Raw genomic sequence first — 24,503 nt, 5'->3', positions numbered from 1 at the left:
GACACCTTGACAATAATTATGGACTAAAATATCACTTTACACAGCTTTACACTTAGAAATTATTTAAACTTAAAGTCAGTAAATATTATTTCATAACTTTTTAAAGTTGTTTGGCGGGGTTTTTTTTTTAAATTTCTTAATTTAAATTAACTTTATTTCATGCTTTTTAAACTTCAAGTGTTGGTTATAGTGCAGAATAATTCCTATCAACAGGATCATAATATCTCAATGAAATGGTATTCAATGGTATTCATATGAATGTCCTCTTGGATGAGGCCGTCAATATGAGTCCAACTCCTCCACTTTGGGTTCATATGGAGCTCGGCTCCTATAGAATCCAGGTGATGCTGCAGCAGCAGCATGCAAATATTTACTGTTTATCTACGTCTTACTAGTTGTCGCGCCCAAACACAAAACATCTGCTCTAACTTGGTGAGGAGATGGATATCCTATTGATTACCGCACCAGGTCAACTTTCCCTTAATGTGTATATATTCATGAATGTCACGAACTAGAATGCAAAATATAAAGTCCACCAAACGACTGCAAGTTGCTAATCGGCCCTTCACGGACCATCTGGTCCGTCATCATCTGAACCGCGATTTTCCAGCACTGAGCAGGCTGATGATCATGAACTATAGCTAAGAACACTCTCGATCATGTCAGCTTTCAAACAAAAAAAAACTAGATCAAATCGGTCCACCCGTTTAGATGCTACGATGCCACAGACAGACAGACACGTCAAACTTATATCACCCCTCTTTTTTCTGTCGGGGGTTAAAAACCAAGAAATGGTAAAACCACGCAAAAAGTTTTGTGTCATAAATATGTTTTTTTTAATTAATAATATAATTATGAACCATTCCCGGTTTTATAAGTAAGGGCCACGCGACCACGGCCTAGGGGCGGCTGCGTCCATAGAGTCCCTACAGATTTCGTATGGGACAACGGAAATAAAGTGGCCTAGTCTCATAAAAAATATAAATTCGACATTCGACTTACATTTTTCCTCATAAAACCAGTCGACGTTAAATTCAAACTTGCTTACACGATGTCTTAAAAAAGCCTATATACATAAATATACGAGTATCATATTATGGGTTCGACCTTCCTACTAAAATAATGAAAGCGTTTAAAAATATAATAATATATATTCATATATTTTAATAGCTGTGATGTTCTAAATAGAAACTAATAGTACGAACATTTATTTTCTTTATTACTATCAAGCAATTTTTTTGCGATTAGCTTTATTTTGATAAGACGAACAACATTTTAATTTTATTATTTTGCGAAAAATCTTGAAAGTGGTAGCTAACAAAAATAGAAAGGATTTCATAATTTGAATTGATGGTCCTAAAATATGGATTGTTCTATTTTTAGGACAAGATTACGCTTAAATTATATAACTAATAACCTCAATATACAAAAAATCAGCTCGTTAGGATTCCGTTTTAGGGTTCTGTAATCAACAAAACTTGGTTGACTACTGAACCCTAAAACGGAACTCTAACAAGCAGATTTTTGCACTTGCTTGATTTTTAAGCTACAATGGTAAGCAATATTGGAATCTGTTTAAATCAAAATGAATTTTTAAGTCCCGCTAAAACTTGAAAACGGCTAAACCGATTCGCTAAATTTTAGTCTTCGAAATATTCGTACAAGTCTAGGAAAGGTTAAAACGATAAAATATTTAGGAGTTAAGTGATACAAAGCTTACGATGGGCTATCTAATGAGTATTAATTAGTCTAATGTGAAGACCACAAACATTAAGGTTGGGTTGCACCAACTTACTATAACTATAACTTTAACTATAATGCAAAATGTCAAATCTTTGGTTAAAGTTAAAAATGGACGCCATCAAGACGCCATATTTAACCATAACCTTGAGCTCGATAAGGCTATAGATGAACGTGGCGAAAAAAGGAACTAACGCTGTCATCATACAAAAACGCCATTTTTGACAGTTCTCCTTTACCAGCAGCGCCCCCGCCCACGTTCTTATAAAGCCTTGTCGGACCAGCAACGTCTTCTGTCAAATTCTGTGGTTAAATGTTAAGGTTAAAGTTAAAATAGCCTGAACTGTAACCATAACTTTCACCATAACTTTAACTTTACCCACGCCTCTGGTGCAACCCAACCTTAAATCTTTAGTTTCACATACCTACTATATTGTTATTACAATCATGCTTATTGATAAGAATGTGAGAAAATCTTTAAATACTTGTTAGTTTAGTTTAAACATAATAAAAGTCATAAGTACAACGCAAACCAAATCGCTTTAAGGCGGCACGGCGCGGCGCCTTGATAATTTGGCTGTAGCGATATCGATTTTTCTTAGCAATGACTAAAGCTAAGAAATTAAAGTTGTACATAGATTGGTTCAAACAAACACTTTAATTTGCCCATAGCTTATATGAAATATATTTATGGTTTTTAAATTAAACGACAAAAACCACGGCCTCTCATAGAAAACAAGTAGTTCCAACACGGTTTTTTACTTTAACGCGGCGTCACCTTAAGAGGAGTCCACACCGCCGTTTTTCCATACAAACGCTGTCCCCTGTTTCCTCCCTGGATAATGCCGGTAGAGTTATGATTTTTTTCCTGAATATCTATGGCCACTATTAGCATGTCCCTATGTTTTCTTTTTTTTTCATAATTTTATTATTAAAAAAGATAAGAACGTCCAAAAACCCAAAAAAATGGCAAGATTTTCCTCTGTGTTCAAACACCCAGAAAACAAAACTGGTTAAAATATACAAAAAAAAATAAAACATAGGAACACAGCTCAAGCCTTGCTTTAATTCTTAATGAAAAAAGTACTTAAATCGGTTAAGTTTTGGAGAAGGAATCAGCGGACAACGAATCGAAGATTTTCTGTTCTTTTCTTAGAACTTTTGTCGTGTTGTCTTTATCGCGCTCTGCGGTGGGAGACTTGAGATTGGTGAGAGAGCAATACATTTTCAAATACCTATTTTCAATTTCTCTCGCCACTGGTGTATCCTCTTAAACACGATATATATTCTTCTCAAAACGATGTATTCAACTGAGTCAATATTTTAATTAAAAAAATAAAATTCTATTACCGAGGGGCTGTAGGAACGGATTATTTAAATGTTGCATAATATATGTCGCAGCCAACTGGCTTAAATAGGCGTTCAATCAAACAGCTAGCCCTTTGACTGAACAACGCCATTTAATCACACGTCCAGCTTTTTAATTGAATATTTAGGTCGCTCAAAACGTTCAATACTACAGCTGATTTAAAAGTCGCCGTTTCATTGAATTAGTTTATTGAGTTATTAAGAAAAAACTAGCTTAGCGCTAATTCCACGTCGTCCTTTTTCACCTGGCATATGAAAGACGGGCGTAAGTGTGAAGGGAGAAGGAGGATGTTTGACTTATTGCTTGATTCACCCTCTTTTTAAGACGATTTTGGACTGCAGACCCTCCATTTGGATGGATTACACGTGTATATCCAGTTTTGCCTGATCAAGGATAATTATTTGACCCTGCGTCACGAGAGGACAGACAAATTATCATATACAAATTTTACCGGCTTATATGGTAGATATGTAAAATCGTCTAGTAGACGAGTTTTGTAAAACTGGCCAAGTCACAAATACTGTTATGCCGGTAAGCTATATATAACGACGTCTGCATGGATCAACGACATTCTACAAGGAACCATGGCTAAATTTGTGGTATGTAGTTTTTCTTATGATTTTTTTTAATATTAAGTGCTAAATGGTAAATCAATTTTTGAGTTTTGAAGATGTTGAGTAAAGTTATTGTTATTAGCAATTTTCTTGTATTTCCACATTGAATAATTGTTATGAACAATTCTGAACGGTCTGCTATGCTCAACCTGCAGGCTTCTGGAAATTTATCAGTGGCCAACATGAAATTAAAGTTATTTGATATGTCGTGAAAGTTGAAAAACTTTTTACTTCTAAATCGCTTATTTTCAACATTATAATATTGTTTTGCCCTTAAATAATTTTGGTTGCGGCCCGCTACACCATGTTCGATGTTTATGGCCCGTGTTAAAAAAGGGTAGATTTTAGAGACTTAGTCCCAATTTCACCGACGACTGTTAAAGTCAATGGTCGAATTAGTATCACGTTACCCTTTTCGTTTTTCATGCGAATAAAAGATAGACATGATATTTTAACAAGCTGTTAACACTAACAGACGTTGGTGAAATTGGGCCTAAGACTGGGTTGCACCAGAGGCGTGGTTAAAGTTAAATTTATGGTTATATTTAAGGTAAATTTAACTTTAACTTTATCCTTAACTTTGCCCGGAGAAATTGACAGATGACAGCTGTTCCAACAACGTTATAAATGCGCGTGGGCGGGGGCGCTGCTGGTAAAGAAGAACTGTCAAAAATGGCGGTCTTTGTATGATGACAGCGAAGTTTCTCTTTTCGCCACATGCATTTAAAACCTTGTCGAGCTCTATGGTTATGGTTAAATATGGTGTCTTGATGGCGTCCATTTTTAACTTTTACCAAAGATTTGACATTTTGCATTGTAGTTAAAGTTTAAAATAAAGTTAAATATACAGTTAAAGTTAAAGTTAGTTGGTGCAACCCAGTCTATGGGTGCGTTGCACCAACTGACTTTTAACTATAACTTTAACCATAACAAAAAATTCAGATGAACTGTCAAATCCCTAGTAAAAGTCCATTATGGACGCCATATTTGACCATAATCTTAACTTTAACTACGCCTCTGGTGCAACCCACCCTAAAGAGTAGAAACCCACTGCGACACGCTAGTGAGGCATTAGTAGTATTTACTGTTTGTGCTACATACGGTTCATTATTTTTGAAACTCTGCCAATTTAAAGTGCCACTGTATTTTTATATATATATATATATATACGTTTCCTTAGTTTTTATTATTCGTAGTCACTTGGACTTATGATACCCACCTGCTTTTTGTGCCTATTTGAAGCTGAATCAGCGCCCCCAATGCGGGGGAAGAGAACTAATTTGCAAATGGCCGCTTAATCATTTTTGGTTGTCATAACTACTATTAGTTCCAAGTACTCTCACTACTGCTATCAGCGCCAATATAGCGACTTTCAAACGTCATTTTTACGTCAGATTTAGTTCTCTTCCCCCCATTGGGGGCGCTGATTCCATTCAAATAGGCAGAAAAAATTGCTGTCATTAAAAGGGTATCATAAGCCCATGTTCGTAGTATTTATAAATGTTTCTCAGAGAATGCCTACGTTAAACATGAGCTAAAATGTATCAAGAAAAATAAAAGGTTAAGTACAAATAATATTTTCATGTCATTTTCAGATTCTTCTTGGATTTGCTCTAGTAGCACTCGCTGCAGCCAATCCAGGTATTTATATTTTTTTATATTGCTACTTGACTGTAGAAATACTATGTACACAACACAACACGAGTTTATCACGGGACTGTAGACAGTAACTAAAATACCTATTAATAAGTTCTTACAAGAAGAAACTTACAAAAGAACTGAAATCCCTCATCATCAAATCATCAGTTTTTTACACTACTAACAACATAATCTCAGTTTCGTTCAAAGGAATTTGAACGAAAAGTCGTTTTATACTTCGCCGAATACATTTTTTTAGTTTATCGACTATTACTCAATAACTTATGAAGTCTTCTTAGCCGTGATTGTTTTCCTTTTAAATTCAGCATATTTCCTACTTTCGGATTTTTTTCACATTTCCAGAAGCAACCGTTTAGCTGCCAGTAGATGCATGTTCTCTGCATGGACTCTAACATTTTTTCCACTTTAAAACTTCATAATATAATTAACAAATACATCCCTTAATCGGAAAATGATATTCATAGATCATTTTCCGAGTATATACTCGTAATATTTTTAAAAAACCTATCCAGCGACACCCCACACGGTCGGGTGGACGCGAAAAAAAACCATCCCCGCTTAATGTGTAGTATGGTAAAAAATAATATTTTTTAAAGAATTTCTATACCATTTTGTCGGCATCATGCCGAATTACAGCTTTGTAGGTCCAATAGTCTGTGAGAAAAACCACGGACAGACAGACGGACAGATGGACTGACGGACGGACAGACCGAAACTATAAGTGTTTCTTGTTGACTACGGAACCCTAAAAACGATCCAGTATCGTAAGATAAGCGTTGAAAAAAACAAACCCTTCAGCATTAAAACATTACCATAAAAATTCAGTTAAGTTTACCATAAAAATTTCCTCCAGGCTATGGCAGCTACGGTGGCAGCCAAGGTGGCCAGCAAGGAGGCTTCAGCAGCCAACACGGCCAGCAAGGCCAAAGTGGTCACGGCCAGCTAGGCCAAGGTGGACATGGTCAGCAAGGTTTCGGAGGACAAGGAGGCTTCGGCCAGGGTCAATATGACTACCAATCCCAAGGCCAATACAGTCAGCAAGGCTCGTACGGCCAGTACGGTCAGCAAGGCCAGCACGGTCACGGTGGGCACCACGGACACTAGTACTACTACAAGCAGATTTAATCTGTTTAGATTAGTTACTTAATTATTTATTAAAAAAATAAATGTATGTGATGTTTTATTTTATACCCTAACCGAGCATGATTAATTTTAGCTTGAGAGTAAAACAAAAAGAGAATATAATATTTCAATTCGAACACGAATGGAAAAAAAAATAGTAAGGTTACTTGTTTAAATATTATGTAACAAAAATAAAAAAAATATACACAGCAGAAAATATATCACCGTAGAATATCTGCTATATATTCAATGGAGAAGGTCTATTTTCTTCATTTTGGAGGCCAGAAAAGAAAAATAGTGATATTAAGAAAACTAAAGTAGAGTTGTAACTTTGATAGTAAGGTATACTGTAGTATAGGAATGACGACAAGGTCAAAGATTAGCTGATTTTTTAAATAAAATAAAGACATTGCGATAAAAAATAGGTATTCCCAAAATTTCAGCTTCATAACTTATGTAATTTTTTTTTGTTTGAGCCTTTAAAGTTGGATAGTCAAGTCGATTTTTTTATTGTTCCTTAATTTTTGTATACCATTCGATAAGTTATGAAATTTATAACATTTTTCTTATGAAACCACTTTCATAAACGCAATATTTAACATAGCTATCGAACTAGCTAGGCGTGACGTCACAGTTAGCTGACATTTTATATGGTGCGTTTTGGGAAGGTCTATTTTATGTGAGTTTTGAAATCTGATATCTTGGAGAATTTTTAAGCTATCAGAGTCATTTACTAGTCATTTACTATTTTATACGGGTAAAAACGGGACCCTATTACTAAGACTTCGTTGTATGTCCGTCTGTCTGTCTGTCTCCAGGACTCAAGAACGATTATAGCTAGAGAGTTGAAATTTTCACAGATTATGTATATCTGTTGCCGCTATAACAACAAATACTAAAATTAAAATAAAATTAATATTTAAGGGGGGCTCCCATACAACAAACGTGATTTTTTGGCCTTTTTTGCTCTTGAATTTTATTTGAATTTTTCTCAAAGTCCTTAATTATATGTGCCCTTTATTATTTAATAATAATTTTAAAATAAAATTATAAAAAATAATTATAATAAGTACATACAAAATACAAAAAATACAAAATTTTGGCCTAATTTTGCACTTGGCCGATTTTTTCTGATATTTCTATTTTTGAATGGTCCTTCACTTACAAACAAGAAAAAAAATTTTCGCCATGCCTATTGTGTATCATACATATAACAAGTTATAAAACAATTTTTATTACTTACTTTAGCCTCTACAATATCGTATTCTTGAACTATAAAATACAATATATTAGTGTCTTATTTATTTAAAAAAAACTAGTTTTAAGGAACCTGTACAAGCAGGATTCAGATTACAAAACCTAGAATAAGGTATAAAAGGTGAAAATATCTAGACAAAATTGTCAATCGCAATATTAGGTACGACAAAAGAAAACAATATGTCTAAGTTTATCGTGAGTATTCTGTTTTATTGTCGATAATATTTACATTACAAAACATTTTATTAGACTTTAAAGATGAACTAATTACCTTTATTAACTAACGAAGTCTAACTAACTAACTTTATTATAATGTGAGGCTGTAAAGTATTTAAATATTTAATTTTAAATATTAAATGCACAAAGTTTATCTCTAACCTGAAAATTTTACAGCTTTCTTAAAAAAACAAGTTTTATTCTCTAATTCGTTGGGCCATTTTAATTAAACGTTATGTCTATGGCATACATAATATACCATTCTACATATTGTTCAGAATCGGTTTTATTGATCTATCGTAAGTCCAACGCAAGGCCGGATTTATATAATATAAGTGTAGATCACTTTAAGTGCCATAGGACGCTGCCATAGATGGCTCACAGAAAACCGGCGTGAAACAGCGCTTGCGCTGTGTTTCGCCAAGTGAGTAAGTTTACCGGAGGCCCAATCCCCTACCCTTTTCCCTTCCCTACCCTCCCCTACTTCCTTCCCCACCCTCCCCTATTCCCTTCCCTACCCTTCTCTATTACCCTTTTCCTTCTTAAAAGGCCGGCAACGCAACTGCAGTTCTTCTGATGCTGCAAGTGTCCATGGGCGATGGAAGTTGCTTTCCATCAGGTGACCCGTTAGCTCGTTTGCCCCCTTATTTCATAACTCCCTCATAAATCTAGAGCTGGTCCAACGTAGAGACACCGCATAAAAAGAGGCAAACATCATAAACATAATGCCATTATTGGAATACATAATTATTGTGATAACATTTGGTTTTTTTACAGGCTATCGTCTTAGCTCTCTTCATCATTGCTCTGGCTATGCCAGGTAAATATTTTACAAATAATTTTTAGATTTAATTTTTATGTACTTACAGGGAATTTTATAATCTGTTATCGAATTGTAAAATACTACGAACAAAATTCTTAAATAACACAATAAGTAATTTTAATAACATCAGTTAAAGATACTCCATTTGTTTTCAGCTGCCCTAGCCCAAGGCGGAGGCTCAGTTAACTGGGGCTCCGGGGGCAGACCCATCGGCCAGGGCTCCGGCCAAGGCCAGGTCGGGGGCGGAGGCCTGGGCGGAGCGGTGGGCGGCAACTCCGGCATCAACTTCGGACAACGTAACTAAGTGACTGTTGTGTGAATAAAGTTTATGTTTAAAATGTTTGAAGGTTTTATTATTCCATTCCATAATCATTTTGATATGAGGTTTAAGACTTGTATTCTCAATACACAACATTTCTTTGAATTTCTTTGCCACGTCACAATTGGTAATTTTGAGTTTGAAAACATCAGGTTTTGGTGTAGATATTTTGATTGTCCTGTTGTTGAGGACATGATATTTTCCTGTTTTATGACAGAATCAAACAGTGACTATATTTATTTATTTATTTATAAACTCTTTATTTGCATATAACCAATATAAAAAAAAAGACGGGTTGCACTCCGGGAGTGCCGGCAGAAGTGAAAACTTGATAATTAACGTTGTGCATTATTTTTTTTAACACATTTTTTATGAAAATCGATTTTTTAAAAATCGATTTTTTTAATTAATCGAAACCGTAAGGGTTTCGATTAAAAAATATCGACAATCGAAAAAAAAAATCGATTGTTCGATCATCGATTTCGATGTTACAACACTACTCTCCAACCGTCTTACGGTTTTTCATGCGAGTTTCACAGTTTTTACCCATCCCACAAAAGTGCTCAATGCCGCTAAAGAAGACTTCAAAAATAACACAAACAAAAAACAAAACAACAAAAAATATAAGAGTATTAAGTAAGTACAATGTTTAATTAATAATGATAATTGATAACATACGGGGTATGTCATACTGACAAAATATTGTGTAGTAGCTAAAAAGTTATGCTCACTTAATCAAAGCCGACATATTACATAATATTTGTATGGAATTTAATACTGTGCCGGGCACTTTAGTAGTTATTAGTAGCAGAAGCAGATCTACAAAATAATAATAAAAAATAGTATCATCAAATCTTCCAATATCAAATCTATATTTTTTTGATCTAATTTTCCTCGAAGATACCGAAGAGCGCTTTTATCCAAGGTCAATCATTAAACTTGTTTCATGCTTTTTCGACTTGTTTTGCGTATTTAGGGTTCCTGAAAACACAACAAAAAACCAAGCCTGAAATCAATATAATTTTTACTCTCATTCATTTTTCTCTAACCTGCTTTTTTCAATGAAATGCATTCATCAATTCAATGCATTATATTATAAAGTTTACGTATCCCTTAGCTTGCTCCACAGCTCGTCAAATTTGAGATTCAGAGACAAGTATATTTGTAGAATACATTGTTTTGTTGCGATTGTGTCGTCACAAGTCACGAGTCACGACAGATAAATGAAATTTATGTCAAATATGAAATTTATGTCAAATATCTAACCTAACATAATAATAGGGTACAAATGCCCGTTTTCACCAACCACCCTTGACGCCGAGTATCCGCTAGCGGCCTTTTAGGGTTATAATGGTGAAATATTAGGGTACTAATGCCCGTTTTCACCAACCGCCTTTAACGCTATAAATATCCGCTAGCATCCTTTTAGAGTTATATGTATTTCTTAACACAGACGCGCTTTTGAAAACCCTTATGTTTTGCCAATATTCTAAGGGTCTAAGGACCACCGTCGATTCTTTACTTTTACCATTAAATTGTTCTTACGGAACCCTACCAGATATAACACAAAATCATAACCAGTTTAATTAGCTTATTGACATTGAAATAATAAATAATACTTTACATAATCTCAACATGGTGAATACATAGCAACAAAAGTCAAAACAACTTATATTAGTTGATCGTAGTACCTACTGATACTATATAATATACCTACTATAATAATTTACAAAAGATAAAGTCATTTACTATTATAGGTTTCTCTAAAGGTTGGCTTTGACTGTTCCTTTAGTTTGCTGCCAGCGATTTTTTTTCACAAATTCATAATTCAAAGCCAAGTTAGCCTCGAAGAAACTTGGTATTCTGTAGACAGTATTTCAGTTCGATCCAAATCCTACAACTCAACAAGGCGCAGGATCAGCCTCACATGGAAGGTGCCTTACTCCCGAAACTGATATCTTTTTCGATTTTCGATTTCAACGGTTTTTGACACTTTAGACATGCTTTAAACATCAAAAATAGCGCTATTTTATGGCTATTTTGGCTATTTTAGATAATATCTAAAGTGTCAAAAACCGTTGAAATCGAAAATCGAAATCGATATCAGTTTCGGGAGTAAGGCACCTGTTCTCATCTCTGTGCAGGGGCGCTAAAATACCAACTTACTCCGTCTGGATCGTATCCAACGAAAGGCAGCTCGGATTGTAGACTGCCATAGTGTTTCAAACAAGCTCGACCGCTTGGAATTACGCCCATATGTGGCTTAACTCTGCATCCTCTATCGGTTGTAACTTGTATCACGGGGAGTGCTCTGAGGAATTGTTCGGAATCGTACCTCCTGCAACTTTTCGCCATAGTTCCACGCAAAAATACACCTTCATAAGTGACAGTCTTGTAAAGTGTCCATGGCCGGCGATTGTTGCTTTCCATCAGATTACCCGTTTACTCGTTTTGCCGTGGTTTACCCTTAAAAATCGATATATTATTAATTATTATGTCGCTTAAGGACGCTATTACATTTTTTCACAAATATCAGCGATTTTCAGGTGCCATTTTTAAAAATTAGGAATCACACTGCAAGGATATTTTGATTTCAAATGAAAGATAATATATTCATCTCCACGTCTATAGGTACCATAAAAAATTTATAGCCGCATACAAAATTTTCACATAAATACGTTTTAACCATTATAATAATCGCAAAAGATTTAAAAAAATGGGGTTTGATTAGGTACCATTATAGCTACTGAACTAAGGAAAATAAATATACAAAAATATTGTTGCTTATTTAGTCCCCTATACGAATAGCTAAATATTTTATAAAAAAATAAATAACATTTCCATTTATAAGAAAAATAAGAAACGCTCTCAAATTTCTTCATACATTTTCGCCCTATCAAGAAAGCGGCGAACGTCGTAACCGCCACTGTACAAGGCGTGCTGATATTGAAAGTTATTTTAATGTCCTTAAGAAGGCGACTAACCCCAAAAATCAAACATCGTCCTTCTCTCTTCACACTCACGCCCGTCTTTCATATGCCAGGTGAAAAACAACGACGCGGCTTCATCGCCAAATTAGTTTTTTCTCAATAACTCGATAAATATGCATAATGCAACATTTAAAAAATCCGCTAGGTCGATCTCTCAATGATAGAATTTTATACAATGTGTTAAAATATTAACTTGGTTCAATGCACGGTTATGGCAATAAATGAAAAATTCGTGAAAGTTAGATGCATCTTTGTGATTTTTTTCTATCGAGAATATTTTAAGATATCGTGTGTTTTGCTCAGATCGAATTCTCGGAAATATAATGTAGTATCTAATTTTAGAAAATGAAACAATTCGGGGCTTATTTTCAAGTATAAAAATGAATTATAAAATCGACACTTTAGGGTTAGTCGCCCCTTAAGAGGATTCCACACCGCCGTTTTTCCATACAAACGTTCTCCCCTGTTTCCTCCCTGGATAATGCCGGTAGAGTTATGATTTTTTTCCTGAATATCTATGGCCACTATTAGCATGTCCCTATGTTTTCTTTTTTTTCATAATTTTATTAATAAAAAAGATAAGGACGTCCAAAAACCCAAAAAAATGGCCAGATTTTTCTCTGTGTTCAAACACCCAGAAAACAAAACTGGCTAAAATATACAAAAAAAAATAAAACATAGGAACACAGCTCAAGCCTTGTTTTAATTCTTAATGAAAAAAGTACTTAAATCCGTTAAGTTTTGGAGAAGGAATCAGCGGACAACGAATCGAAGATTTTCTGTTCTTTTATTAGAACTTTTGTCGTGTTGTCTTTATCGCGCTCTGCGGTGGGATACTTGAGATTGGTGAGACAGCTATACATTTTCAAATACCTATTTTCAATTTCTCTCGCCCCTGGTGTATCCTCTTAACGTCGATATTCGTACTGACCTGCTCATTTTTGTCATAATTTTTGTCATAGCGTCCTTAATTCTTAATATTATTAATTCTTCGTATGTCGTGTACAGTAGTGAGAAATGTCTTTGATTGATCAAAACCTTATGGATAGACATCGGATAATAATATGCATTTGCATATTATTATAATAATACACACGATGTCACGAAATAGTGGTATGATAGATCAAAATGGGTAGTATTTTGATCTATCGTACCTTGTGGCCTTATCCCTATAAAGACTTTCGCAATACATTCGATAGGTACAATATTACAAAAACATATTGTATTTTTATGTATTAATAAATATCTATTTTTTGTAATATTGAAAAAAATATTGTATCTATTTCTAGAAATACAATATTTTTTTTTGTAATTGGCAACATTAGAAAAAATTGAATAAAGTAAGTAATGAACTTTCATGGGTATTAAGATTACAGTCGGAAAATGTTGGTAGAAAATTCTTGGTATTGCATAAGAAATGAAAAACCCTGGACTTCATGGAATGATCAATATTGGCGCATTTATTAACGGCACTACCGGAAAACTCTTCAGAAAAATAATAAATTTTAATAATAAGTGACTTTTTATTGTGCACATTTTGTGCATATTTCGGTCATTTTTCGTGCATATTTGCATGCATATTTCGGCACCTTGATCAGGCATATAACTCAATGTCTACTTATGGATGTAAAAGTAGAGTATAAAAAAACATGGTGAGGAAATTTTCTTATTTTTTTTTTTGCATGGAAAATAAAATGTTGTTATGTTTGAGTATCAATTATTGTGTAGGCAAGAGCCTGCGATAGCCATAACCTTCCTCAGTTTCGTAAAGCTGAAAGTTTACCCATTTGTGGCCTTTACCTTTCAGGTAGACCTTCAGAACTGGATACCTCCTAAAGTAACCGCGACTGAAACTTCATAGTTGCTAGTCGTTATTACCTCTGTAAAGGCCACAAACAGGTCAACTTTCAGTTTTACGAAACTGAGGAAGGTCTGACCGTCGCAGGCTCTTGATCTATCTTATATCGTGGATAAAAATAAAATCGTCACTTTAGCACTTCTTATTTTATGTATTTCTTTGCTCGTTTATCCATCTTTTTAATTACCACGATCAGTGATTTATTTCGTATATTAGCCAAAATAAATTGAGTCACCCGGGGTTCTTTCCCGAGTCCTATTATAGTTCAAAATAAAAATATATAATAGCTACCAGTTTTTGTGAACCTGTCTGCAGAAGTATCGCAAGACGATTTTGTTGACGCATAGGTATATAATATATACTATATAAGGACAAGACGCGAGTTCTAATTATCATTCACTTGAAAACACTCACCATGTCTAAACTGGTAAGTGAATCGACAGATACATGAAAATAATACATATTTGTTTGTTGTTTACAAATTGTTTGTGTTTATATACTCGTAGTAAGTTAATAGATATTCCATAATAGTCTCGAAAGTAGTTTTTTTAAACAGTAAGGCTGCGTTTCCACCAGAGCTGAGCGGAGCTGTGTTGCGAGGAATGTGTTTTTGAGAACCAATAGGCCAGAGTAGAGAGAATGATAGAGTATGTCGACGTAGAACTGATGTTGAAATTTAAAATTTGACGTATTATGACAAAAATCGTCGCTAGGGTTGTTAACTTGTTGCCTACGAATTTAAAAATATGACATATTCGATGGACGTGTTTGTGTGACATCTCTCTTGCTCAGGCCTTTGTTTCTCTATTCCGCTAGGTATATTAACTTTATGGTCGCAACATAGCTCCGCTCAGCACTGATGGAAAGGAGGCAGTCTAAGGGTCAATTCAGACAGCAACGCGACGCGTAGTTGCATTTCTAAATTTGTACTGAATTGACGGATATCGTGAGCCAAGACAGAGTAGACAGAATGATAGAGTATACCGACTTAGAACTGATGTTGACATTTTTAAATTTGACGTATTATGACGAAAATCGTCGCTAGGGTTGTTAACTTATCAGCTACGAATTTAAAACTATGACATATTCGCTGGACGTGTTCCTCTTTGGTCGTATTGTTGTTTGTGTTTTGGCACATGCGATTAAAATTGTCAGAATTCAATTTTGAAATCTTTGTTTTAAATATTTAAAAATAAATTATATCAGCCAGCGCGAGGCACATTCCGTTCATAATCCTAGTGAAACCCGACGAATTTGACAGATATTGAAACCTGTCCGTTTCTTTGCAGTCGAACTACTGGTAGTTATGTCTATTGTGGCCAAGACGTCTTGCAAATTTGTCAAATACATATTTTAGAAATGCATCTACGCGTCACGTTGCGGTCTGAATTGACCCTTACGCTTTGAAGGATATTTTCAGAACTTAATAGTACCATAACAGACGGATAGACAGACAGACAGACACACTTTCGCTTCTATGATATTAGTATAGATTGCAAGCAATAAGAATCGTAGGTGCTTGTATGTTTCTAGTAGTTTATTTTGGAACATAAGCATCTTTATCTTGAGAAATTAAAAAAGAAAATGTTCGGGAAATACAGAGATTTGTTATTGTTTTGTTTCAGATTATTGCTTTGGCCCTGTTCGCCGTAGCTGCGGCTCATCCAGGTAATTAAAAGTTTTGATTACATCATTTTAAATTGATTTTATAATTTGCTACCACTGGTCCTAACTCTTGACTCGCAAGAGTTGTTGTAGTGTTAATTGTAGTAGGAAAGTGTGGTGCTCCAACTCTTTTAAGGTGCTCCCTCACCAGGAGCATTCGCTTTTAATGTAACGTTACAGAGTCGAGCATGGCAATGCGCACCTTAATGGTACAGTGTGTAATATCTTGATACAACTTGTAACATCAACTAGATATAGTCTGCTGTCAGTAATGCTCAAAGTCGAATGTTACATTACACGCAAATGCTCGTCAGTCAGGGAGATAGTATTGTAATGTAATGCTCAAGGTCGAATATTTAAGGTTACAGTACACGTGTAATGTAATGCTCAAAAACAAATCTATAATGTTACATTACAAGTGAATGCTCGCGGTGAGGGAGCACTTTAAAACTTACATCTGTCTTTAGAAACTTATTGCACTATATAGTTGCAGCATGTTTAGTTACCTACTTGGTGAAAGAAAATAACTTTTTATCCCAATTTTAACCTTAAGAGGATTCCACACCGCCCTTTTTTCCATACAAACGTTGTCCCCTGTTTCCTCCCTGGATAATGCTAGTAGAGTTATAATTTTTTCCTGAATATCTACGGCCACTAATACAATGTCCCTATGTTTTCTTTTTTTTCATAATTAATTATTAAATAAGATATGAACGTTCAAAAACCCAAAAAAAAGCCAGATTTTCCGCTGTGTTCAAACGTCCAGAAAACAGATTTGGCTAGATTATACAAAAAAAGCAAAACATAGGAACACAGCTCAAGCCTTTTTTTAATCTTTAATGAAAAAAGTACTTAAATCGGTTAAGTTTTGGAGAAGGAATCAGGGGACAACGAATCGTTGATTTTCTGGATTTTCTGCAGTTGTCTCTATCGCGTTCTGCGGTATCGTCTTGAGGTAAGGGAGACAGCTATAGATATTACACGTACTTTTTTTTCATTTCTCTAGCCCCTGTTGTATCCTCTTAACGCTCATACTTCATCGTAACCATTTTTGTCATTGCAGGCTACGGCAGTGGAGCCAGCATCGGCGGCAGTTTGGGCGGCGCCCACGCCGGCATCGGCCAATCTGGCGCCCAGGTCGGCTGGCAGGGCGAGCACGGCGCCCAGACCGGATGGCAGGGCGAACACGATTCTCAGATCGGATGGCAGGGCGAGCACGGAGAGTCCGGTCTCCACGGTCAGGTCGGCTGGCAGGGTGAGCAAGGACAGTCCGGTCTCCACGGCCACGAGTCTGGTATCCACCGTCATGTCGGCTACGAGTCTGGCCTCCACAGCCAGGTCGGCCACGAGTCTGGTATCCACGGTCAAGTCGGCCACGAGTCTGGTCTCCACGGTCATGTCGGACACGAGTCTGGCCTCCACGGTCATATCGGCCAAGAGTCTGGCCTCCACGGCCAGGTTGGCCACGAGTCTGCAGGCCTCCACGGCCACATTGGCAGCGGCAACCAAGGCTACGGACTCCACGGCTCCATCGGCGACTACTAAGCGATAGTTTTCAGTGATTAAATAATTTAGAATGTATTGACTGTGTTTGTTTTAATCCTCCTATTCCTTATCCTATCCCACAACCTCAGCACATTTATGGCACACTTTACGGAAAAACTATCCCGCCTATTGATTTGTGCTCCAACATAGTAATTTTTATTTACTTACATGTAGATGTGTCATCTTCGGTCGGTCAAGGTTTGCTTACCTACTATTAAAATATAAATACCTGCTTTAAAGATTATTACCACGCAGAAAAACGACGCGGCCCTCACAAAGCTCGGCTTTTAGCTAGTTATAAATATGAATGGATGGATGGACTTTGATACATGATTAGCTGAAACTCTATTTTGTATGTGGGAAAATGTATGTATTGGCGCTGGCGGACTTTGTATCCGCTTCGCCCATACTGCATACATACACTCGTCTTTGTGATAAAAGTTCCTTGGTAATTATTGTTTATCCTTGAAGCCTTCATAATATTAGGAGCACTTAAAACAAAGTGTCTTCTAAAGCAGTTTTGTGTAATAAATAATAATTTTACTACAATATCTTATAATATTTATATTATTTACTACCTACTGAAGGCTACACCTGACAACAAAATACATAAAGGGACTTGTCTTCATAGACAATTTATTTAATAGAGGGAGCCCAGAGTGCTATTCATGTAGTCCAGGAGTAAAAGGTGTTCTGTGATGTAGTTACTCGAGAGTCATGGAGTGGAGTGGAGATTAAGTAAGTTTTTTACATTAGGGTAAACTGATAAAAAAAAATAAGAGCGTTTTTTATTTTAGCGGTGAGTTCAAAAACTGCAGCCATTTTAACGTTATGAAAAAGAAAATATAATTATTATTCAGAAAATTGCTTATTTAGGTAAATTATAACAAGCATTTAGACAACAAATCATTTAGTTTAGTGCAACATAAAATATCTGCGAAGCCTAGTTAGGTAAATATAAGGCTTTATTTTTTTATACTTACTTTAAAATTTCCCTACAGGCTTACCTAACCTTTGAATCGTCAGTGCTTTATATGGAAGCTTCTTTGGGGTATACTAAACATCCCCTATCTTAATCTGACAGATCCGATTACATTTCAATATTCGAAAATAACTTTTTTTTAACCCACCACGTGAGGAATCTGATTTCTATACCATGATAACTAGACAGTTAGACACAATATGTCGGAAGCCTATACAAGCTTAATCTGAAACGCTCGAGCTTGACGCTAAATCCCATCTTCCCCTCCCTAACTATTACTAGATATTATGTTATTTTCAGACACGTGATCAAAATTAACTGAGAACTAGATAGTAGAAAACTTGGTTCCAAGAAAAGATGTTTGCTAAAATAATAACGCAGGAACGATAACTACTAACATGATAATAACTCAGATCCATACTAAGTCTAACATTATAAATGCGAAAGTGTATCTGTCTGTCTGTTACTTCTTACCCGAACCGCTGAACCGAATTTGGTGAAATTTGGTGAAATTTGGTATGGAGATACTTTTGATCACGGGAAAGGACATCCAAGGATACTTTTATCTCCTCAGTACTCTTCCTCCTGACTCCTGCAGTAGTCTACCCACTAAAACCCCATGGTACGATAGAACCTACCGCAACTCTGCCAGTGTGGGCGTCACCTAGTTATATTAATATTAATAAGTATGTTTATACGTGGGAGAGCCATGCTTCGGCACGAATGGGCCGGCTCGACCGGAGAAATACCACGTTCTCACAGAAAACCGGCGTGAAACAACGCTAGCGCTGTGTTTCGCCGAGTGAGTGAGTTTAACGGAGGCCCAATCCCCTACCCTATTCCCTTCCCGACCCTCCCAAATTCCCTTCCCATCCCTACCCTCCCCTATTACCCTATTCCCTCTTAAAAGGCCGGCAACGCACCTGCAGCTCTTCTGATGCTGCGAGTGTCCATGGGCGACGGAAGTTGCTTTCCATCAGGTGACCCGTTTGCTCGTTTGCCCCCTTATTTCATAAAAAAAAAATGTTAATACATTTTTAACAGATTTCACATTTATACAGAGTAATCGATGAGAACAATTTTGAAATCGGCTAAGTATCAATTTCTCTGAATATTATAGAACCTATACAAAGACCTACACACAGAACAAGATCCTTTTGTACTATCTGTTGATTCATAGACAGGTGCTGGACCTACGTTATTTGGCCGGGTTATGTCAAGTTAATATTAAGGCTGGCCGCATACACACGTTTTTCGTATTCGGACATCTGAATGTATGGAATAAGTAGGAAATACATTCGATTTTTTCCGAACGGAACGAATTCCGCACGTGTACATTTCGAGTGCAAACGGGCGCGTTCGCGCGTGAAGAAAGACGAACGTTTGCTAGCGCAAACGTTCGTTTTTTTTTCACGCGCGGACGCGTCTCACGAAACTCCAAATCGAAATTCCGCATTAGGAAATCGAATACGGATAACGTGTGTAAAGCCTATCTGCCAGCTGCTCTTGATATGTCAAGCCATAAAGTCTAATACTTTAGGGTTGTCTGGCAGTGGGATTAAGTAACTGTCATAAGAGTCCGGTAGAGGAAGACGATATTCATAGAGTTATCCCGGAAATATTATAAAAAAGTTGAGCTTCATATTTTAGGAAAGTTAGTACTTAGTACCCCTTAACCCTTTCCCACTTGATACTTCCTAAAGTAACAGAATCCCAAAAATTACCTCTATAGTTTTTTTTTCCTAAAGTTTAAACGGCAACCCAAATCACTTCTATACAGAAGTATATTATATAATATTTTTATGTTTCTCTAAACATGAGCAAAATTTATTTTGTTATTTATTTGACCATATTTTATTTCAGGCATCTAGGTCCATAATACAAATAGGTACCTTACAGACTAACATACATATTCATATTATAACAAATATTTTAAGGACTACGGTGTTGACCGGCTACTACAAAAATACTACTTTTATAAAATGGCGAATGTCTGGCTGCTCCTGGCACTTGGATCATAAGCAATCAAAATCAAAAATATTTTTAATCGGAGTAATTTTTTTACAAAAACTTTACCGAACGTCGATACTACGGTGCCTACCACCGGTTCGGGAACTAACCCGGCGAGAGGAACCGGCGTAAGAAACTCGCACGGGGCCATCTTTTACTAAAAAGATGGAAAATTACAATTTAAAACATATAACAGTACAACACGGTCACATTCATGTACTTTACATCCCGGGATGTATATCTTTACATTATATTAACCTGACGCACCACTGGAATGTACATGCAAGCATCGTATGACGTCATCACCATGCGTCTAGTTAATTTGACTGTGTTAATCAGCTTTCTTATCAGCCTGCATTATCCTAATCGAAGCCCCATCGCCAAGCAGTGGCGTAACAATAGGAAGGTAGAGCAGTCAAAATGCCACGGGCCCGCGACTAAAAAGGGCTCCGGCCGAAGAGGCCGCGAGCTCAAAAACATTTTTATACATTGATTGTACCAGTTTTTTTATTAACGTGACAATATTTACCGATACCCATCAATTTGCCACAGGCCAGATGGTATAGTTACGCCACTGTCGCCAAGCCATACTCTTAACTCTTAACTCCTTAACCTAGATTATTTACATAATATAAAATATATTTACATACCAAATAATATGAACGATTACAATTTAGTATGTAAATATTGTAATCTATATAAATATAAAACTCAAAGGTGACTGACGGACATGGTGATCTATCAACGCACAGCCCAAACCATCTTAAATGATCTTGATATTACGATTGTATGAGAATTTCGATGGCACCCGGACTCTTAAGTCTAAGCCAATGGACTATAGAGATGTCCGTGTATTTTGTATAGCTGGGTATAATTAGGGTATCGAGACCGGGTTTTCCCGAAACCCGAAAACCCGGGTTTTGGGGATCATGAAAAAAATCCAGGTTTCAAAAATGGAACCCGGGTTTTTCGAGCTTTTCGGGTTTTTCGTTTTTTTGATAATTAATGAAGGTCAGACCTGATTTAAGGTATTTATAACAAACTAACATACAAATTATTTATTTTTATAACATATTATATAGGTTTAATTATTTATATTGGTCATAATTAAACAAAATATAATATTTTAAAGTAAAAGTTTCGTTTTAAGAGCATTAAAGACTAATTGTCATAAAAATATTTATTAATAATACATATTTTAAAAATCCTACCAAAACTATTCAATGTAAAAAAACCAAGTCTCTTCAAACAATCTATCCTTCGCAAAAAGTTTTCAAATTTCATAGAAGCCAAGTCTTGTTAAACTTATTTTATAGTAATCAACATTCAGTGATTGACCACAGTTTTGTTTATTATGCGATCAAAGGCTTATAAAATAAAGTATGGACAGCTTCAAAGGGTTCTAACTTCTAAGTCTGCTGAAAGTATCATAGACTTTTGATGATGGGCAAGTTAGTGACAAAACGTTGAAACTTGTATGGACCGTAATTGCTGATAAAATACACCCATCAACAAAGTCTTCGGGATATTTGTATTTTTGGAATATCTAAAAACCTGTCAGGAATTTTTGAAGACAGTGTATGGAACAATTATAGCTTATTTTTTTGTATAAAAAAAACATATTATTAAAATATTTTTCCGAATTTTATCGTTTCTTAAGCAATCATAGGTATCTACAGTCATGAAAATCAATAATAAGTCAACAAATCTTTATTTTAAGTTTTATAAACTGAAATTTTCATTCGAATGAGATATTTTTATTGCTGATTGTCAAATTAATAGTAATAATTTATACTGATCGATGTTTGGTATTATTTTTACTAAAAAATTATTTTTGTGCTCTGCTGCGGTACGACGCCAAGTCTTCTTTGCAATTTAAAGTCATTATTTTCAGTCTAACTTACAAAAACCCCTTCAAGGTTTTTGTTTGTCGTTAAGTTTTTTATCATTATTTGTTATAACAAATATATTCACAACATAACAAAAAGCGACAATATTAAGACTATGCGATCAGTAAAAAAGTTTCAGGAAAGCAACCAGCCCCTAGAAACTGACAAAACCATGCCGAGGAGTTTCCATCAAGTATAATCTGAATCCATATTTTTGTATTGCGGTCTGGCAAATGCGGCAGATTGCTTTTCATTGCTTGAGAGACTGATGTTGGTAACACATAATAGGATGAATAGTGGCTTTCTTTAGCCAGTCGTGGATGTCATACTCACTGCGGAATTATTAAAACACACGATTTTAGTGAATCGAGATAAAAATATATAACAAGCAGAGTTTTTACCAGCACCAGCGCCAGAGACAATTTCTTGTGTGTAACAGCATGCCAACCATGGGGTTAATCTTCCAAATTCATTAAAAGCAACTTTTCGCATTTGCCATAATATTATATGGTCTGGTCTAATCAATTATATGGTAATCTGACATGAATTTTGTCTATTGTGACTAGAACTAATGACTACAAAAAGCTTTGAGGTGTAGTGTAATGTAAGATTTTTCAGTAATTTAAGATTTTCCACTAAGTTAGATGACAGAAAAGTTACCTTAAATTGCAAAGAACATTCGGCTTCATACCGTAGCAAGGCAGACAAAAGGCAATTTCAAGTAAAAACTAGGCACAAACATTTAATTACAGGTATAATGTATGCCAACATCAATTAGCACTAAATAATTATTAATAACTTGACAATCAGCAATAAAAATGTAAAAGATTAAATAAACATTTGTTGGCATACGTTTTATATTTAAGGTTATTCTACCATTTACTGTCTTCAAAAATTATTGATAGATTTTTATATATTTCATAAAATACAAATACATTTAATAATATATGTAATTTGGAGGTGAAGCTTGTTGTAATAATCTTGGCTCGAAAATCTTAATCCCTAGCTTTGATAAGATCCAATATAAAATAATAAAATAGGAGATGTAAATAGTAGCTTCTATAAAAGTATGGTACGGCCGTGCCCGAGACTTGGTTGGGCACTGCCGTGACCGCACACTATGGTATTTAAATATTATTTTACTGGAAAGGTGTTGGCAATCGCTGAAAATCATATTTAAAGTATTTACGCATCGTTAATCTTTGAATTTTAAGAAAACCCGAAAAAACCCGAAAAACCCGGGTACCCGGGTTTTCATTTTAAAAACCCGAAAACCCGGGTTTTGAAAATTGGGTCCGGGTTTCGATGCCCTAGGTATAATATACCTATTACTAAGTATGATTAAAACATACCTAAATTATATAATGCCAGATTAAAGGACACAAAGCTGTCTTCGTCAATCATTTTATTTAAGTGTTTTTATTTCATTTTAAAGACCAATTATTAACAGTGAATACAGCATAATATTTAAAGGTAAATTAAACATAACAATAAACATTTTAATCTCACCTTAACAAACAATACTTAATAGAGTTGTGAAGATGTAATTTTACGAGTACCTACTTACTTGCAACAATAAACAAATAACAATTGAATACCTAACATTTTATAACATAGGAGCAATGACAATTTTTTCCCTTATTTAATTTGAACTTCATTCCATTTTAACTACTTCCTTGCCTAGATAGAATTTATCTATCTATACAAAAAATCCACATTTTGCTGATTTAAATTCATTTTCCCGGTACTAAAGTGGTAGGCAACATGTTCTGATATCATTTGGTTCACAGAACGTTTTATATAAAATTTTATTTAATTTTTATAGGTAAGTACTTAATTTTAATTTTTTCCAAGAATTAATAACTTGGGGGTATGAAAACCCCAGCGAAAGCGGCCATTAATTTATAAATGGAAACACAAAGGTAGCATTAAAATACTATTTTTATTCCGCAGCAATACTTATTTTAATAATAAAGAGAACAAGACTGGGCGTAGCAAGCCAGTTTTTTTAGTGATTACTAATTAGGTACAGTCAGCATCAATTGATGCTCACATTTCTCTGAACAATTGTTCAGAACCAAAGTAAATATAGAGCTTTTACTGTACTTAATAAAAATTTAATTACTTAAAGCTTTTTAGTTTTGCGAAGTTCTTTTCATAGTAATTAATAATTGGCTCTAGTATAAATCTACCCTTTATTATGATACTGGCAGAAATAAATAAATAAATTTCATAGGTAGAAACCAGAGTATTTTGCGCTATAAAACAATTTATGTACTGGAAGCTTAAATCACTCTCATCTGTTGGCAAAATAGGAATCCCTATTTTTACAGAGGTCTTTTTGATTGATTATTCTGTGTTATAAAAGTTGACCAATCGTGTTATGCTATGGGTAATTCAAAGACAAAGACATGATGAATACTGACAATGAACTTTAATTTCTTA

General features: G+C 35.2%; 2 protein-coding genes and 1 long non-coding RNA gene across 4 annotated transcripts; 2 read left to right on the top strand and 1 right to left on the bottom strand.

Annotated features, from left to right (window-relative positions):
- Window positions 1–1,990: 1,990 nt before the first annotated feature.
- Window positions 1,991–22,810, bottom strand: LOC121737144. Its single transcript, XR_006037104.1, has 4 exons — window positions 22,799–22,810; window positions 14,099–14,108; window positions 11,120–11,122; window positions 1,991–2,149 (listed from the first exon to the last, which is right to left on the bottom strand). It is a non-coding gene; the product is annotated as an uncharacterized LOC121737144 (long non-coding RNA).
- LOC121737142 (glycine-rich cell wall structural protein) lies at window positions 3,655–6,553 on the top strand. The gene is made up of 3 exons (XM_042128710.1): window positions 3,655–3,708; window positions 5,319–5,364; window positions 6,236–6,553. Exons 1-3 carry the CDS (start codon window positions 3,694–3,696, stop codon window positions 6,484–6,486), a joined length of 312 nt encoding a protein of 103 aa, XP_041984644.1. The 5' UTR covers window positions 3,655–3,693; the 3' UTR covers window positions 6,487–6,553.
- On the top strand, window positions 14,314–17,213 carry LOC121737141 (glycine-rich cell wall structural protein 1.8-like). Of its 2 annotated transcripts, XM_042128709.1 has the most exons (4): window positions 14,314–14,394; window positions 15,593–15,635; window positions 16,696–16,874; window positions 16,971–17,213. In XM_042128709.1, exons 1-4 carry the CDS (start codon window positions 14,383–14,385, stop codon window positions 17,175–17,177), a joined length of 441 nt encoding a protein of 146 aa, XP_041984643.1. In that variant the 5' UTR covers window positions 14,314–14,382; the 3' UTR covers window positions 17,178–17,213. The 2 variants fall into 2 exon arrangements, with proteins under 2 accessions (XP_041984643.1, XP_041984642.1); XM_042128708.1 differs by having other exon boundaries at window positions 16,696–17,213.
- Window positions 22,811–24,503: the final 1,693 nt, after the last annotated feature.

This window comes from Aricia agestis, chromosome 20 (assembly GCF_905147365.1).
Source record: "Aricia agestis chromosome 20, ilAriAges1.1, whole genome shotgun sequence".
Lineage (NCBI taxonomy): Eukaryota > Metazoa > Arthropoda > Insecta > Lepidoptera > Lycaenidae > Aricia > Aricia agestis.
The sequence above is the reverse complement of the archived record's forward strand: the minus strand, read 5'-3'. Positions and strand labels throughout refer to the sequence as shown.

What these genes read in the sequence shown, in the direction of transcription:
- LOC121737142 (XM_042128710.1), top strand. An exon ending in ACTCGCTGCAGCCAATCCAG is followed by an intron (nt 5,365 to 6,235) that starts GTATTTATATTT and finishes AATTTCCTCCAG; the next exon opens with GCTATGGCAGCTACGGTGGC.
- LOC121737141 (XM_042128708.1), top strand. An exon ending in CGTAGCTGCGGCTCATCCAG is followed by an intron (nt 15,636 to 16,695) that starts GTAATTAAAAGT and finishes TTGTCATTGCAG; the next exon opens with GCTACGGCAGTGGAGCCAGC.